The sequence below is a fragment of the Haliotis asinina genome, chromosome 15 (genome assembly GCF_037392515.1).
Source record: "Haliotis asinina isolate JCU_RB_2024 chromosome 15, JCU_Hal_asi_v2, whole genome shotgun sequence".
Taxonomy (NCBI): Eukaryota; Metazoa; Mollusca; class Gastropoda; order Lepetellida; family Haliotidae; genus Haliotis; species Haliotis asinina.
The window spans coordinates 24,321,715-24,341,555 of record NC_090294.1 but is presented as its reverse complement, the minus strand read 5'-3'; the positions used below and the strand labels follow the sequence as shown (position 1 = coordinate 24,341,555).

The following is a 19,841-nucleotide window of genomic DNA, read 5'->3' as shown; positions in this document are numbered from 1 at the left end:
GTATGACTATTAAGCGTTAACCTCAAGTTTGACACTTGAGTTTGAAAGTGTGAACATTCCAACAACTCCCTACAATAACCAAATTTCAGAGTTGTCAGCTGTTGTCGAGAAATAGGATCTGTCTCTATCCATATTAACTTTTCCATCAAACTTCCGGTATTCCCAATCCCGAAAGTGTGAAGTGTTGAAGGTCTCGTGTTGGGCAGAAACAACTAAATAGATAGAAACATGGCTCTCAAATCACATGAAAGTTTGACTACAGGTGTTCAAAGTGTGAAAGCGCAAGTTTGACAACTTTTTAAATTTCAACATCACGTGATGTCAAACTTTAGTTTGCTGTGTGAAGGCCGCTTAATGCACAATACAATATAAAATGTAGGCTATAGATTGCAAACAACTGAAGGTACCAGACACCACGGAGACTAACAGTTACTTTGCTCGAAATTTGCGATTGCGGTCAGATAATGGCAATAATTGTCTCCCATCAGATTAAGTGTAACGTATGGTCGGCCAAATGGCAGAAATACTGCAAAGTAAAAACTGATGATGAACTTCTCTAATCAAGCATAATAAGTGGTTTTCTATCAGCCTTAGCTAAATATCGTATTGGAGTAAATGTCATGATTTATGATTACAGCGACCTTTGTTCAGAAAACTGAGGGAAGGTTTTCATTTAACACAGATCATCTCCGAGGTAGAACCAGTCTTCGTTTGAGGAAACAGTGTCATCGGGCATCGGTTTGGAGATAGGGTGACACTCGTTTAATCCTCCGTTGTAGCTGGCACCAACACAGGTGTCAGACATCACACAAAGAAGGAAACACGTCAACCTGGACTGCTGAGGGAAGGACGCAGCACCAGGGGAGAGCAGGTACTTTCCACGTACCACTCGATGCCAAGTAGAAGCACGTGGACCTGTGTTACGAAACAATATGTCCATGGTTAAGTGTTTCGAGAGTCTGTTATCTACACTGCAAAAATAGACTGCATTCTCAAACGGATAATCATGTAACTCCTAATTAGAACGCAACATGTTCTTATACAGGGTCCTGATAATTAAGCCCAGGACATATAGATATGTGTGCGTGTGTGTGTGTGTGTGTGTGTGTGTGTGTGTGTGTGTGTGTGTGTGTGTGTGTGTGTGTGTGTGTGTGTGTACATATACTTATATGGCATCATTAGTATTCATTTTATATAAAGGGAATATTTTAAATTTTATTTCCTTTCCTGCTGCGTATTTGTCGTTGATGGCGCTTACAGGGATGCACCTGGTTTTGGGGTCCTCGATCTGCTGTTTATGGACGCGCATTCCGTCCCCCAAGCACTCCGTTTGTCCAATGTATTCTTCATGATACCCTTGGCACTTAATAAAATAAATAATATGTTTTGCGGAAGCACTCATCGACAAATGCTCAGCAGGGAAAGAAAAAAAATTCCCTTTTTATGAAACGAATAAAACTGATGATGCCATGCAGCGTAAAGCTTTTCATTAAAGAATTGTGTCCATCGTTGAATAAGTAACAATGTGTTTGAATAATACTTGTTTTTCTTATGCATTTAGTACTGCAAATCTTAAAGTCGCCAATTGTGACGACATGAAAACGTCGCTTCACAGCATTTGTATACAGTTGCATTGTGACGTCATGACAAAAGTGACGTCATAACAATCTGTTTAACTGTAACTGAGAAAGAGAGAGACCACACCAGCTTAGATATATATCACAACCGTGATATGTGTGATAAACGTGTAAGTCTAAAAGGGTATCATCTATTTTTTTATAATTAATATGGTACAATACACAAACAATACAATGTTCACCCTACACATGCTTGTATAATTGCAGGCCAGTTAAAAGGTAACAGGCTGGTTCATTATAATATAAGTGTCTTAGTGCTCCGAATTAAAGTTATCGCTGCAGGAAAACGGTGTCTAAATACCAACATGCGCCATGTCTACAAACTGCTCTTGTGAAAAATCATGGGTTCGTTTCTGGACAGTAAATTATCATTTGCATAAAGTTTGATTTTAACTACTGTTATGTAGTTCGACAATGTGCTTAGCTTTACCCTCTGAACAGTAAATTGTTACACCTGTTATCACACACAACATAGTTCTTTGAGGGTTCTCCTTAGTTAGGGGCACTTACCTTTTTCAGGGTCTCTATTATGAACTCCGTGAGATGCTCAAGGTTTCATCTTAACTACTTTTATCTAGTTCGAACACTTGGTTTCAGTTCGTTGAAATATTCATTGTAAGAATACCTTGGTTTCCGCTATTGCGGAAGTGGATACTGGGTAATGTAGGAATCTGAGTAACAGAAACCAACTGGAGCCCCTACTGGAAAGTGGGTAACGAAAACGCACTGGGGTCCATACTGGAATGTGGGTAACAAAAACGCACTGGAGCCCATACTGGAATCTGGGTAAGATAAACTCACTGGATTCCAACCGGATTGTGGGTAATTTGTGAGTTTCCGTTTTCCGGAAACTTGATGGAAATGGAAAGAAACGGTCCGGAAACCTAGAATGAAACTTAAGTTTCCATTTTGTGTCAGTTAGGTTTCAAATGTCCGGAAACGAAGTTATTTTTGCTGTGCTCGTCACAATCAGACGTCTCGCTGGGTTGTCTACTACTTTCATCTCATCTATTTTCTGACTGAACGACTGACAACCGTGTTGTATATATGTGTTTTTTTATCTTGTAAATGACTTACAGAATTATGCTTCCCAATAATCTGATGGCCATCGATTGTGACGGAGCAATTGTTATGTTACCCATGAAGTTTAAACACCAGTATACGGCAAGTTCACTAACTGCACTTGCGAACATCTGTTCGCTTCCGTACAGCAAAGGTTTTATACGTATCATCATACACAACATAGTTCTTTCAGGGGACAACATATTTAGCGGTACCTAACGTTTTCAAGGTCTATATTATTAACTCTGTGAGATGCTCTAAAGTTGATTTTAACTACTGTTATCTAGTTCGAACTTGCTAACTTTACCTGGGCGTATTCCATACACTTCTATTTCACAGACGGTTAGAAGATCCCGATAGTGAGAAGTTGTAGGTTTCCAAATCCGAACGAACCTTCCCAGTACTGCACTCTCACACTGCACGTTTCCAGTAAGGCCAAACACACCGACATAGGCTTTACAGACGGTCGGAGGTGCTACTGAACATCTAGATGGGTTTGTCTTGTAGATCTCAATGACAAAGTCATGAAGGCGCTCAGCTGAAAGCATATTGTTGCATAGAGGTAGTCTGTTCATTACAAAAACTTTCGGTAACTTCCTTGTTGTAGTGGTGTTTTAGTGATATAAAGAAACATATAATTCCACGACTTCGTTTTATACTTGCATAAAATTATAGGCATCATCGACCTAGCTAACTGTGGGGAATGCGGACTTAAACTTACGGACTTCGTCACCTCTGTTGTAGATTGTGACGTTGTGGACCTCATACTGGCCCAGGAGATCTATGACAATCCAAGGTGACCTGTCATTGTCAGCTGTGGAACTACAGACTCCATGATGCCAGTTTGTTCCAGGATGGCCATCCACTGAATTCTCAGCAGCACCAGAGACTGAATCCCCCGAAAACAAGCTACTCATCCATGCCGGTTTGTACAGCGCAAGGTTCTGGCCACAGTATACTTGTGCTGAAAACACAAGTTAGAATCGATAATCTGTCCTCTTTCAAAATCAGTTCAAGAGCAAGTTACCCTCCACAGAATTACCAAGTGAACGTAGAATAAATGAATGCAGTGCGACAGCTTTATATATTAAATTCATGTATAAAGACTCACAGTCACAAAAGCCCTTCCACTAGACTGTATGACAAGAGAAATGATTCCAACTTTTTCAATCATCTACTTTCGCTTACTGTCGGACAATATTCCAACATTGTGTGTATTGATCATGCCTTACAGACCGTACTTCTGATCCCTCTGTCAAAAACTGGGTAAAACTCTTCATACAGAAAAATTGAAGTACCACAGTCAATATTCAGATTAAATAGCAGGCTTCTTTCGGAAATCCTGCTCTCACGATTTCGACTTGGAGACGTCTTTTCACCATATCCATTTATTACATGCGTTGATCTGCTCTCCATTGCATTCAAACGTAGCCCAAAGATCAATGTAATCAAAGTCAAAGGTCAACACCAATTGCATCGTTGGATATGTGGACGACTTCAGATGGTTCAGAAGAAAGCTCATCTGAACTGGTTAAAATATTAAAACAATTTGTTGTGATGAACATACTTTTTACATGGCAAGGATCAAATGGAAAACGTTTGCTGGTGAAATGAACACTGTCACATTTCAGGCCACAGGTATCGACGAAATGAGTGAATTACATTCTGAAAAACAATTTTCAAATCCTGGCAATGTTGCTTTTCACAGAAAAATAACCTAAAATAACCTACATACATAAGTCCTACAGGTGACATTACAAATTGCCCGTTATATTATCATGAACAGCAAGTGAAATAAATGTCAAAATACTTTGAAAAACGTCATGCGTGCCTGCGTGTGCCCACATCCTGGTTGCTGAGCTAATGGAATCACACAATTTATGAACAATTTAAGGCACAATTATTTGATGGAACAAATGTGTGAAGTGCCGTTTTCTTAGAACCTGCCTAACGCTAAAGTTAAACAAAATAAGAACATTTAAAAACGTAAACTGCGTTTGTGTGGTTCAGTGTTAATTGCTCATGGCCGCACTCAGCAACGTTCACAAGAAAATGTGTTTACTTATAAAAAGATGCAAACTGGTTATCTTTCATAAACCACCATGTCCATTTGGTTGGCTCTCACTACGGTCTTTGGTTCCTGAACGTATATAGTAACCTGGAATCCACAGTGTTGTTTTACACTGCACACACCGATAATATGACTCAGTGAGCGAGGAAATACTGATACATTATAAAACCATCTGCAACAACTATGATGCCCAAAAATACGACATACCAAGAGTTTTCCAAATCAGCACACCAGTTAACAGTTTGTCAGTTTTCATCCTGAAGCTTGCCTAACCCTGCAGTCTGCTGCTGGCTTTGATACCAATCCTGATAGATGTAGCGGGAATGAGAAGCGTTGTGCTCCTCCGCTTCATCTAAATAATACACGCAGTGCTTTTAGGTATATAACAGAATGTAGGGCAGGTGACACATAAGTGTGCCACTATTGTAGACTGATGCCGTTTATTTCTAGAAGCATTTGTCTAAGTGGCATAAATGTTCATACATCATTCAACTATTCACGTCCAGGGCAATTCCCCAGCAGGATTTACACCCCGTACCTTCAGGAGTGTGTGGATTTTGACAAAATTAGTTGTTGATACAACTATAGTTCGTTCGGGTTCAACAACAAATTATTGAAAACCATAATGGAACAGCGCCTGGCTATTGCTGGGGTCATCTCATCTGGCTGCCCCGAGTGCTGAATGTGTATTGGTGCAGCGGCAGCTGTTCTATCAGCCGTTTCTCACCCCACGGTGTGAAGCGTAAAAATAACACAGTATTACATGATGGTTTCTTAATCAACGTTTCCTTCATCCATGAAAAACGTTAGATTTCAGATCCTGTTAGGTTCAGAGGTTTCAAGACCATGTGTTTTATATATGTTTTGTGTTGTTATCCCTATTTCGAGATATTTAATCATTAATCATTTGGACTGCAACCGACTATGGTGTAATTAAAATAACCCATTCTTTTTTAATAAAATACATCTACAAGACGAACACTGTTGAAACTCACTCTTCAAAAAAAAAGGAACGCAAAATGAAATTCTAAAATGATACAATTCTGTACACATATGTTAACTCAAACATTCTTTTTAGGTTACACATTGTTTCTGGGTTGTTTTAGAAGATCATGCTTGACCAAACGCAACCAAAAATGATTTTGAACGGTTTTATCGATCAGGATTGTCATGATTGTCATGCAGCACGAATATCAGGCACACTGATTGTTTCTCACGTGCAAAACATGAGTACAACATGTGACTATAAAAGTACTGTACAGCAAAATGGGACATCTCAATGCTGTCGGGCGACATCAGGCAATTGGACGATTGCAAGCTGTCGAATAAAAGAGTGAGGCCGCAATGATCTTCAACGTTCATCCCAGCACAATAACTCGATTGTGGGATCGATTTCGTCAAACAAATTCGACAAATGACCGTCCAAGATCAGTAAGACCTAGAGTCACCTCACCTACCCAAGCTCGGTACATCCGGCTAACCTACTTGACCGCCATCCTACCGACCGGGACACACCACAAGAACCGTTTCGACCCCGAAGAGTATCCAATCAGACATGAAACCTGGCAAACTTGAGGCGAATATGATTTAACGATAAATTCCGTTATCTCCTCAGGCGACTTGACGGTAGAGACCGTGTTTACAGACGACGTCATGAACGTTTTGCTCCTACCAGCATCAGACAAGTGGACAGATTCGGCGAGGTGAGTGTAATGGTGTGGGGAGAGATTTCATACACCCGCAGATCGGAACGTGTGGTTGTCCAAAGCAGCCTGACGGCCTATCAGTATATCGACTAGATTCTCCGTCCACACGTCCTTCACCTTGTTGACCGTCAGTGGCAGCTCTTCCAACAGGACAACGCCCCACACAGCACGTGCCACCGTGGACTACTTGGCCAGTAACACCCTCCTCCCCTTGCCCTCCAGACCCCGAATCTAAACCCAATGGAACACCTTTGGGATCAGATCGATAGACGGGTACATCGACGTCGTAATCCACCACAGAATCTTCAACAGTTGTTCCACATGCCGCAGGAGGAATGGAGAAGGATTCCACAAATCTGTACCCAGGGAGTGTCGGGCAGTGCTAGCAGGTGGAGGTGGACATACGAGGTACTGACTTCAACACTGCCTAATGGACAGCAGTAATTACTGTGATGACTCTTCAGTTCTACTGGACAGTATTATCGGAGTAACCTGTCTGCGGATTTATTGGGCATGTACACGTCACTTTCAGGACAAGAAGCTGTATCACAATGGTGTGTGTATGAAATCAACTGAACAATATCGTTCAAGTCACACTACAAAGGTTTTCCGAAGCGGGATTGGAACCGCAATTCTCTCATCCGTTGGCGGACGCTCTAACGCACGGCCACCGGCCCGACGAAGACAAATGGATTAAATTATCTAATTATAGTTACTGTCATCAAATTGACTTTACGCGCCCTTCAGTTATTGTTATGCAGCTTCATTAAATGATTATCTACGTTGTAATTGCCCATCATTGTGTAATATATGATAGAGAAAACACTCCTCAGTGTTGGTAGACAATGTAAAACCATCGGTCCGCCCCTCGGGATTTCCCGCCCCTTCCGGTTTTACATTGTCTACCAAAACCTCGTGTTTTCTCCTATACAACAATGAAAATATATTTTACTACCACCTCTGATGTCAATGGCACTAAATCTTCAGTCCATTGAACACGTAAAAATAGACCATATTAACATCCGTACGTAAGTCACAAAACTTGCAAAGTTAAATTTAAACTCACCAATATTTTAAACGTAGTATTTTTGTCATTTTATATTTCTGCTACATTTCCCTACAATCGCCATCGGCTGGTGTCAATCAAGCTAGGGTCCATGCAGGTGGCAAATGTAATGTAAGCCCCTTTGGTCCCTGGTATAGTGATCTACCATCAGTTGTTGGTGATCTATAGCCTATTTTTATATTATGTATTGTCCAAGTTTTAACTTCATATGATAGTTTTAAATTCGAACTGTGATATTCTAGTTATTTTACCGTACTTTGAGTGCGGATTTTATAATATATACATATTCTTTAAAATCATGTTTGTTCTCGTCACGATATGGCTGAAATATGGCCGATGTGACATTAACTTTTAACTCACCTACTCACTCACTATCAACATCCCGTCGTATAATTTCCTACAATCTTATAAAATCCGAACGGTTCAAAACTGCGTTGAAAAGAATGTCCCAAAAAAAGATGGCAGTCAGAGGACTGTTCATTGTTCATTGGGGCGGTGGGGTAGCCTAGTGTTTAAAGCGTTCGCTCGTCACGATGAAGACCCGCGTTCGATTCCCCACATGGGTACAATGAGTGAAGCCCATTTTCTGGTGTCCCCTGCCGTGATGTTGCTGGAATATTCCTAAAAGCGGCGTAAAACTAAATTCACTCACTCACTCACTCATTGTTCATTGTCCATTCCTTTCAAAAGAAATGAGTTGCGCTGAATTGGGTTTTACCTCAAATCGGCATTACTCCAGCCATAGAGTGATGAGATCAAGTTTGCATTCATAACCATTTTTAAATCCCACTTCCAAAATAGTTATATTTTTAAAATATAAATAGTAATTGCATTATTATTTTAAAACGGATAATGTCATAGCAGGACAGATATGAATGGGTATTAAGACAGTGTTTAATGCGACAGCTGGTCACAGTTTCGCCCTGACCACTTAGATCAGTGTCAACTGAAGAGGTCGACATCCACACACACGATGATGCTGGTCAGTGTTCTATCTGACATATGAACGACCTCAACGTATCACATGAGCAGTCATTCCACTGGGGAGGGGTTCCACGAAGTTGCACACAATCTTCATTCACAATGGCGAAATGTCTGAAATCTACGACGACATGGCTTGGTTGATTTCGACGCCAGTTTGTGTAGATGGGGCGAGTCTTGTCCGTCCAGTAGTAGGTATCGTTTTTGTATATATCCTTTAGTCCGATCCATTCTACAATATACAAAGTGTAACAGTAATTGTTTTCAAATAGTGTCATTCCAAAACAGCAGTCCCACACCCACAAAACTTGGAAAGGGGGACAATCTATTATGAACCATTTCTACTTTACCACGTGATCTCGCCAGTTTCTATCAGGATTAATGTTTGTTACCGTAAAGCTGATTAAAATGCTTATTTCAATACGTAAATCCGGGCCTACATTACCCTACATCCGGCTAATGCGCCAGCCATTAGATGCATCAAACAGAGCGTGCGGGGTCGAATCCAGGGTCAGTACTTCATTAGGTTATTGCAATCTAAACTATCCTACCTCACACATGAATGTCGCTTTCTGATTGGATAAGCGCTATTCTATTATTTTCAATGTACCCCGCTTACAGGTGACGTACTATTTTGAATGTACACAGCTGGGAATTCCGAACTCTTCTGGTGCTTCACGGTAGTACTTATTTGTCTCGAATACCATTGAAGCACGGAAATTACCGATGTTTTGCGATTGAAAATCGATGGAAGGGAGATAACTAAATCTGTTTACCTTGTGTCGTCTGCAAAATGGCGATTCGCCTCACATTCAACAGAAGTGCTTCAAACAGCTCGAAATTAAAACTCAGGTGTTCGGTAAGAGTTGTTCACTGGTCCCTCGGGGTCCATGGGCTTATGTACCCTCGATGTTTGTTTATGTTCCCCTCGCCCTGCGGCTTGGGGAACATAAGCAAACCTCGAGGGTACACTCGCGACCAGTGAACAACTTATAATGTAACACTCGCTAATCTCACTACTTTTAAAATGACCTTGTGTATTCGTGTATCAAAATAACAAGACATACACAATAATATTACAATATCTACAAAGATATATTTCAGTAAATATGGTATGGGCATTGGAGAGGTTGACCAATGACATAAATTCACATCATCAAATAACAACATGCATAAAACTTATACAATGTCTGATTGATAATGGTTATTGCTAATTATAAACGGTGTTCATCTGTTTCGAATGGCCAGCTCAAATGTAAAGTAATCCAGACAGATGTCTTACGATCCAATTTTTAGAAATCACATAACAGATTCAGGTGGAGGACTGACGCTGTAGTGGGGTCCAAACGTCTTCAAGCCTGACAAGGCATCGAGATTTACATGTCAGTTAATTAGAAGCAAATTTGGTTGTCATTATGAAAAGTAGTTATTGATATCACAGTGTACAGAGATATCCCTTTATATCAGTGTTGGTTTAATACATTTCACAAAGAGGACATCGGACCCATGTCAATTTCAAGATGTCTTAACGTAATGTGCATTTGAATATGCTTGAAGATTATACAAGGAAAAGACAGTGTTGGGGCCAGTAAAATCAAAAGTGGATCATATTTTATGCAGGGTTATTTTCGTGAAAAATTACAAAGGGACGATTATTTTGTCCAACATTTATGTCAATTAATACTTGGACAACCAAATCGATAAAGTGAGTGTTATATTAGAAAGCAACCTTCACAATAACACAGCATTTGCACATTACATCATCGGAACGAGAGCCCAGTCAGATAAATTTCATTGATTAACTTGCACGGATAATGTGAGTTCAGACAAGGCAAGCGCTTGCCTCATTGTCTCAATTTTTCCAGAATGTTATATACAACGTTATTCTAAGCTGTTCCCGAAGATCCTCAGTATTCCGTACCCAAAAGCATCTAATCAACGAAACGTACACACAACTGACTGCTTCTACTTAACAATAGTAATACCGCAACAACTAACTATTGTCAGCGCACAATGTTATGATCTTCTACTAAATCTGACCACAAATGTAATACAATTATGGCATTGGTTAATAACGAATTACACAATTACACTGACATCGCAAAAGTAGAACTTGGATAATAAACAACTCCACGTACCATCTCCTACGAGAGAAAAGATTATTCCGATTTGAGTCTCTTTATACTTTGAGTCAATCCGCAGAAGCGTTCCCCCGTCAGCTTCACAGACTTTCAAGGCATCGTCCCATCTCAAGCTGTTGGTATATGACTTCACAAACACTGTGTGTTTACCATCACGAAGTTCTTTGTAACCTGTAGCAATAACAACAAACTATTGCATGCTTAACTCACCTACGGCAATGTACAGTTCGTACGTGTAAAGCTTAAATTCATACCATCCAACGAATTGTGGGCTTCTTCATATGAAATGGAAATTGTAATCATGATCCTGACACATTGTCTTTAGTATAGGAAGGAACTCTACCATCTTTTGTATTCAATAACAGGTAACAGGAGAACAGTGTTCAACCAGACCAGCAAGTCTTGACTACCCGATTCCGTTATTCACATTTATCAATGTGTTTGCTCCTATCTTCATCTGGAGAACTGCAGACAACCCTGACCGAGAATCTTTTAGTCACGTCTAACGATAAGCACAGACTGATGGGGACCAATGGTCATACCCGTACCCCTTTCAGGAGTGACTGTAATGACGTGACACGTAGCAGATATAATGAATATTTTACCCAAATTCACTCTATTCAAAACACGACCCGTGAAGGTCCCGGGATAGAATAGACCTTCAACAACCCATGCTTGCCATAAAAAAAGGCTACTGTGCTTGTCGTAAGAGGCGACTAACCCGAACGGTTGGTCAGGCTCGCTGACTTGGTTGACACATGTCATCGGTTCCCAACTGCGCAAATCGATGCACATGTTGTTGGTCACTGGATTGTCTGGTCCAGACTCGATTATTTACAGACCGCCGCCATATGGCAGGAACATTGCTGAGTGCGGTGTAAAACCAAACTCACTCACTCACTATTCACAATACGAACCGTTCCGTTTCCATTTAGATTCGATATCTTTGCTTTGTTCGTGTTTATACTGGTTGATTTTGTCCTGGAACGTATCCTGCAATTCTTCCTTTCTGCAATTCGGGGACACGCTGCGTTGGTCAAGGCTCTTGGAACAGTTGTACCAGTCTGAAGCAATTGGTTTAGCATCCCAGATTTCCAATGAGCACTGTGTATTGGTTGGTTTCTTTACATGCCTGTAGGTAATTTCACACTTATCTACAAAAGAAACGTTCCAAGGCAGAACATTAATCCGATGAGTCACTACGCAGTTATCAATTCTCAACTGATGACACAAACCTGTCTACAATTATTGATATACACATTGGTATACTAGTATACCACTGAACAAGTAGGGGATATTGCATTTAACGAGCATACAACAAGCCATTACCCATGGATATGGGAAAAATCAATACATACCAATACATATGAAACATTTCCAAATGAATGGAGGAATTTGTCACATTTTTCCTTATTTTCTCTTCATCACTGTTTCCACTTTGGCTTCATCATTTGCATTTTGTCAATCTTGTAAATCCAACATCTCCTACTTTTTAATGGTATGTGTGAAACGCGATGTCCGTCCATTGGTTAAATTCATATCACACAGACCTGGGAACATTTGAGGCGATGGTTTTCCTTTATTACCATGGGCGATTCCAAAACTAATCTTCTGCCAAACTTAATATCCTCTAAATGACCTCTGGAGAGATTTTCAGATTTTCGAATAGTATTACCACTTTTCCACGTCGGAAACAACACAAAAGGTAAGAACTTTTATTCTTGTCATTTTCACATCAAATTCAAACGGTTTCTTTAGAATTTCAAAAAGAAATGTTCCGTTTCAACATGTCTCTTGTATACCGTGTAAGATGTTGAGTGTAAGCTCGGTTTGGCAGTGGTTTGGGCAGTAGGGGAGTGTGTTACGATAGCCTGCATGTAGGTTACCCACAATTCATGAAGCAAAATGGCACTTTTATATATATCAAATCATGAACTGTAAACATTTACCAAATAGACAGGAAATTGTTGACAGGTTGCGGCTGTTTGGTCCTGTGCCTAGACAGCGTATGTCGTGTACATGTGTGAAGTCATCCCTTTGTTCCTAATGAAAATATATCAATAAAGTACATTCAACCATTGCAAGATTTGTCTCATAAAAACATCTAAAGGGTGCAGAACTTTTTATGATAAGCTTATTTCCAATTATATATACCGAAATGTTTGTAAAATGTGGCAGCTATTATTCCCGGAAACAGATTTAGACTGGGAAAAAATATTTACAGAATACAGAAAAGGTTTGCAAACAACAAAACTCATAGATTTTCAATACAGATTTCTGCAAGGTGCTATTTATACTAAAACAGAATTGCTTAAATTGAAGAGAGTTGATAGTAATATATCGCTGTTTCTGCAAGAATCTAAATGAGAGTGTGTGTCATGTGTACTGGGAATGCCAAGTGACTAGAACGTTTTGGAGAAAATTACAAATTTGGCTTAACAATTCATTCCCTCATCCATTTCACTTTACAAAACATATGGATTGGTTTGGTACTCTACACCGAAATACATTACTAAATCACATCATCATTGCAGCCAAAACACACATTTATGTATGTAGTATTAATAATATACATCCCACATAAATTCATTTACAAAAACCTTAAAAGAAATTTTCTTTGTCGAGAAACATATATGCCAAAATATAATAAGATAGACCATTTCAATCATAGATGGGTTCGTCTTTTCCCAGAACTTGGATAAATTGGAATGTTTCCATATATCTGTCATATATCACCTATATCAACCTGTATATGTTTATTATCATAATGTAATATAAATTATAATTTCTGTATATCATCCATCGATATGTACCTGTGCTTTGTATATGACACTATATGTAATTACCTGAACCAATAAAAAAGTACATTCAATATGGCCCTGAACTTGTTTGTTCAAAAGCAATTTGAAGAAATTCTTAGAATCATTTTTGAACTATTTCCAGTAGGAGATTTAAATATAAGCGTAAAATTAAGTATCACCGTAAACTTAATTAACGGTATGTTACCAGGGGCGTAGCTACTATTAAAAGCTGGGCATCACATGATATTTGCTAGAATGGTTCGCAAGCCCTCAATAATATCTAAATATAAAGTTTTGCAACATATCGGGCTTACAGGAAGAAAATGGCTTGCTACTCGCCTAGTCACGCCGATTCTTGACGGTAAAGGGCCCTTTAGAGTAGATTCTAACATAGTTCTGAAGCACATGACACCACAAGAACCATTTTCCTGATGACAGTCAAAGAAATTGTACTTACGAGTTTTTGTGATGTGTCATGTTTCTCACGCTTCCCCTTCGGTATGAAATGACAGGTGAAAAATCGAAATTGCAGGGCTACCGGTCCACACATCCCACTTTTGTTACAAACGGCTGTACACGTTTGGACGTGCTGTATCTTAACGGGTCTGATATGGACCAATACAAGAAGGATTAATACAGATGAAACTGTCCGCTTCATTTCTGATCTTCCTCGGCAGGTTTTTATTCGACAATGTGTCATTGACATTTGTGAAATTTGTTTCAGCATTGTTTCCATCCAGACAAATAGACTGCTCATATTTGGGCTATACTCATAAGAGATGCATAGCGATGCTATCTCAAAGAATGGCGGATGTCATAAATATACATTCCCGTCATATCTTCCTGGTTGATCTTCATAGCTAAATAACGTGTCAAAGTATTTCAATAAAGAAGTCTCTACTAAACAAAGTTTCCACAGTACTTATTCAAGCGAGTTTATTTAGTGTTTCGGCCATGTTCCCTGGATGTTCCTTGGAGTAAAGTTGAATGATTCAAATATAGTTTCACGCACGTGACTGACAGAACATTTGCTAAATTAACGTCTTGCGAACATACTATACTGTTACAAGTAGTATAATTATGTATGATAGTGCAAAATGTTAGAGAGAATAAATACACACAAGTGTTGGCGACAAACATTTAATGCAAGATTCTTCACATCTGGATAAATTGTAACATCAAAACAAATCACAATTACGACACACTCGTGCGTATGGAGTCATTCCTGAATTTGATACTTTCAAGGAAGGTCTGTTTAACGTCTGTTCCTCATGTAGTTGTATTTTACTTCATCTGTGACTGATGGCTTCTCAAATCTCTCGAGAACATAGAGTGTTGATGTCATATGGTGCACAATCCAAACTGAAATATCAAATAAATACATTTTAGAAAACAAGTCATTTGGATGACATTTTCAGTAAACCATTATTAACACATGTCAACACTTTACAGCATTTATCATTTATGAGCACTGTTACAAATTAGTATTTAGTTTTAGGAAGACGGATATACCTTTTCAATATATAGGCCTCAGGGGCCAAATCTGATATTTGAAAGATTTGTCCGGTGTCACACGTATGGAAGATCTCAAAACCATGTTTCAATAAAGGCTAGATATCAATTATAAACCTGATGCCATTCGAATACCGAAAATACTATTTCTACTGGCACTGAATGCATTTGCTTATCATAAATATGCAGAAAATATATTACAATAATACACTGGATCATCAAATGAACATGCAATGAATAAGGATTCTGTTCTAAGGATCACATGTGCTAAGCATGATTTTACTGGGTGATTAAAAGTAACCTGTTGTTAGAATCATACTATATTAACACAAAAAAAGCAAAACACTGTACATAAGGCACTACAGGAATACCTGTAGTGACGTCGATGGATTCCCTTTCGACTGAAATCGAACCGATATCAACAAATTACTCTTAAAACAACCATTCAAAATCTTCAGTACATCTCCTTTCATTATGAACAATATGCACCTTTGTTATTATGCACACCACAGCATGAACCCGTCAAACTGCTAAAATAATATTTGTGTGAACCCATCACACTGCTAAAATAATATTTGTGTGAATCCGTCACATTGCTAGAGATAAGATGTGTGTGAACCCATCACACTACTAGAAAATAATATTTATTTGAACCCATCACACTGCTAGAAATAATATTTGTGTGAACCCATCATATTGCTAGAAATAATATTTATTTGAACCCGTCACACTTCTAGAAATAATATTTGTGTGAACCCATCACACTGCTAGAAATAATATTTGTGTGAACCCATCACACTGCTAGAAATAATATTTGTGTGAACCCATCACATTGCTAGAAATGATATTTGTGTGAACCCGTCACACTAGTTAAAATAACATTTGTGTGAACCCATCACACATTCTAGAATAATACGACTATTCAAATATAAAGAGATGCTCACAATAAACCATGAACGCAACGTTGTTCTGTCGTGCTTTAGACATCAGAGGGGTAGAGGCCCAACAATCTGTTAAAGATTGTGGCATAATTTTCTACTTCATTGATAGTTTTAATTCATGGCCACAGATGCATCACAATTACGAATCTCTTAAAATATACGAACATCACTTTGTTAACTGAGACAATTAATGCAGTGGTATATCATCATAATTATTATTATCATCATTATAATCTATTAAACACGCTCGTTTAAGATTAGAGAATGACCCGACATGCGTCTGCAGATTCTTGAAGATCAATGAAGATGAACATGTGAATAATTACGCGAAGCTGTTATTGATATTCTACACTACATTTAATCACAAATTGACTCCCTTTAAATATGTAATGTTTACAAGTTGCGAGTTTCTATTCTTTACACAATCGATTTGAACCCTTAGTTATGATTCTTTATTACAACCACCGCTCCGCTATCCCATTGTTTGGTCCTATAGTTGTGAACAACAAATTGAAATGCATGCAATAAAAACTAAAGTTAGAGTTCATAAAGATAAGCTCTGTGAAATAGTTATCAAGAACAGAGGTTTTGTTTTGCACATCCTTCCTTACTCCCCTCCTCCTCCTCCTCCTCCTCCTCCCCCTCCACCACCACCCTCCCTCCACCATACGTTAGTTTCCCGATATATGTACGATCTTTATGTGTTGGCTTAACATTCGCCCTGAATGCCCCGATGTGGCTTGACTCGCTGATACTATCGCATAGCATTTCCATGACAGGCCCATCGAGTAAATTAGGTCTTTATAAGACTTGAACGCCTTCAGTTTCTTGAGGTCGTATTCGCCCCTGTTGTAGCTTAAATAGTTGGAAATTTCATACAAACAAAATAAGGGAACATACAAACAAAACATCCGAATACAAGGCAAGCATAAAGGGGTCTGTGAATTGGCATCATTGTTCCTGCAAACTGGTTGTAACATCTCTCTCAGGATCGTCCAGTGTCCTGTCAGGATCCTCTTCTAAATCCAGTTTTCTCAAGCAAGTTGCTAATGCATTAAGCACTTCTTTCCAGTGTCCGGAAGTGGTAATGACATATCTTTTCAGAAAATATGTCAGTTCGGGCACTTAAAAATTCTTCTGGAAATCCATGATGTAAAAAATCAATACGAAGAAAAACTGTCTCCTACTGTATGGAAGCCATTTTGTGAAGACAGCGTGACCTTTGTCGTGTCATCATGAAGCAGAAAATGGACTATTATCAATTCCTTATCAAAACTGACATATGAACAATACTGACACATTTGCATAATGACTACTCCCAGTTTGACCACCCGTCCAATACACAACTTGTTCGTGTCGAGTGGAGTTTAAGTGCTAGCTCTCTCCTCTCCTTAGATAGACTGTTTCGCCAACATCTATAAACAATGACCCCGGGTTCATACAATATCTATTCAACTAATTACATAGATCATTGTTGTGGACGAGTTCAAGCATATACATACATTGGGTTACACGATATATAATGTACACTACATAGTAAGTCAATTAAGTAGTTATTGTGTTGTATATTGTTGTGTATGTTGGGCCGCACAAGTTGTAAAACTGTGAAGGGTCCGCCATTGACAGCTCAATGAATTCCTGATACTTAAATAGCCCATTCAGGAAGCACATGTACCGTAAGTCCCCATGGTCCCGAGAGTGGTGATCTACCTTTAGTTACTGGCAACCTATAGCCCATTTTATATTGTATTGTCCTCTATAGTTAAAGAAAGTAATTATGAGTTTCTGTTAGGTTCATCATGGTTTCAATTTGATTCAGGGAAATTGAGTTAACAGCCCTACAATAAATTCAACGACATCATCGCGCTCGGTAAAGATGGAGCACGTATTTGTGTTATAAAGTTAATAGTTTGTATGGAAGTTGGAGGGATTTTATCCAATTTTCATTAAAAAAATCTACCTGTACTATCTGTTTACAACGTTTTAACCCAAGTAGAGGAGTTATCTCACTTGGCTTCTATAGGTGGGCTCTGGGATGTTCCCTTATTGGTAAGTAGACAAAATGGGAGCAATCAGCTATACAGGTACGGATTATTAAGTGTACGGGTGCTCCATGACATGTGTGTATTCATTATGAGTGATCAAACTGGGAGTAGGAATAATGGAGGGATACCGCCATGAACAGTGTTTACCACTAAACAATTTTAGACTAAGACAGATGTTCACAATTCGGTTGCAGCCTCTTTAGTAAAACCACAGTATAATATAAATTATTTGTTTCGTTCACTCCCGCCTTTTTTTCAAAAATGAATATATTTCACAAATAATCTTTCGTCAATCAGACCGAGGCAGATATTTATTAAACATTTATTCCTGGTATTTGTAACAAAGAATAACGTTTTGTTTCGGCGATTCTTAAGTCTGATAACATTTATGAATAAACGATGCCATTTAAAAAGTGTCATATTTAACATTTGTTTATTTGGGATTTCACTTTCTCAGAAAGGTACTGATTTAATAGTACTTTTTACTCATGAAGTGAGAACAATTTACATTTGTCAAGGGGCACTTTAAGTAGGTTATCTTTTCTACTAAGGTAATGCCTCTGACGAGAGTGCGAGTTCGGATCCAGGATAGAACTCAACCCAAACAACAATATTGTAATTACTGTGAAAGTGAAACCCCGGAACCACCATCAGTCAACGCGTATTATTTCGACATTCAGACACATACGTTTAACATAGTTTATCATAAAATCAAAATCTGTTTTCTGTGTTTACGCTTTGGAGATAGTTTTCCACGGAAAAACTCATGTATTTGTCTGTATCAACCGTTCTAGCAAGTATTTTGGCTTTTTTAACCCAACCTAAACAGATCTCATGACGGCAAGAAAACGTCAAACAATTGCCTTGATCGATGCTCATGCTGTTGATCACTTGATTGCGAGCGAGGTACAGCTGAGTGGGGCGTTAAACATCAAACAAAACTAACCATACACATTGCACAAATTAAATTATGTCCTAATTCATAAAGAAACACCACAAAATATTTAAAAACTACGAAAATGGAGTGAGAGGGACTTTTAAGTCACTGGCAACATTCAGTCTAGTAACTGTGTTATATGTATATGTGTATACATATGTGAAAAGCAGCACCGGCATGCCATTCCTATTTGACGTAGTAAAATATGTATACTGTATGTGAAGAAATGGAGACATTAACCGCATGCTTAGCTGTTCAAAGCTCTTCAACATGAAGTTAGAAATGGATTGGGGATTGGAACCACGAATCCGAATTTTGTTCACAATCGGTATTGGAAAGAAAAGAAGAACAAAAACAATAAATGTTTTCACTTTCAAAATCCATGGACACGTCTTAAAACCTTACATTTTGGCGCCATGGTGACAGTTTTATTTATGACAACCATTGTCTATTCGGCAGCAACCAACTTACTTACATACGAGTAAATATATACAGACTGAGAAGGAGAAAGAATGCTATAAATTAGTCTTGTGTCTCTGGTAATGTCTCATAACACAGGCGTCTGTCTATACATCTCTTTCGACTTGTTCTTGTTGAACTCTCATGTTTTTACAGTCACATAGTGCCAAGTAGTTCGTAAACCAGTATGGCTGACTAGGAACACACGCGAACAAGTACTGCAACATATTTAAAACATGAAGCACCCAGTAATTGGAGTCAATCAGTGATTACCACAGGTTGCGGAACATGCCTCTAAGGCAGTATACATAGTGGTAGTAATCATGATCTGAATGAGGATCCATAATGTACAATAGTTTCTATCAAGGTTATAATTAGGGTTCAAACCTGAATCTATGTCTTTGCAATTAGTATCGACAAGATCTGTAACCGTGAATGCTTCCATTGACAATCAAAACTATTTCCATCATATAGCTAATTAT

General features: G+C 38.7%; 1 protein-coding gene across 1 annotated transcript; it reads right to left on the bottom strand.

The window, feature by feature from the left end:
• Positions 1-673: 673 nt before the first annotated feature.
• Positions 674-16,686, bottom strand: LOC137264923 (uncharacterized). Its single transcript, XM_067800276.1, has 8 exons — positions 16,530-16,686; positions 11,582-11,818; positions 10,662-10,835; positions 5,039-5,122; positions 3,421-3,663; positions 3,007-3,237; positions 2,829-2,837; positions 674-915 (listed from the first exon to the last, which is right to left on the bottom strand). The coding sequence occupies exons 1-8, from the start codon at positions 16,684-16,686 to the stop codon at positions 674-676; spliced, it is 1,377 nt and encodes a 458-aa protein (XP_067656377.1).
• Positions 16,687-19,841: the final 3,155 nt, after the last annotated feature.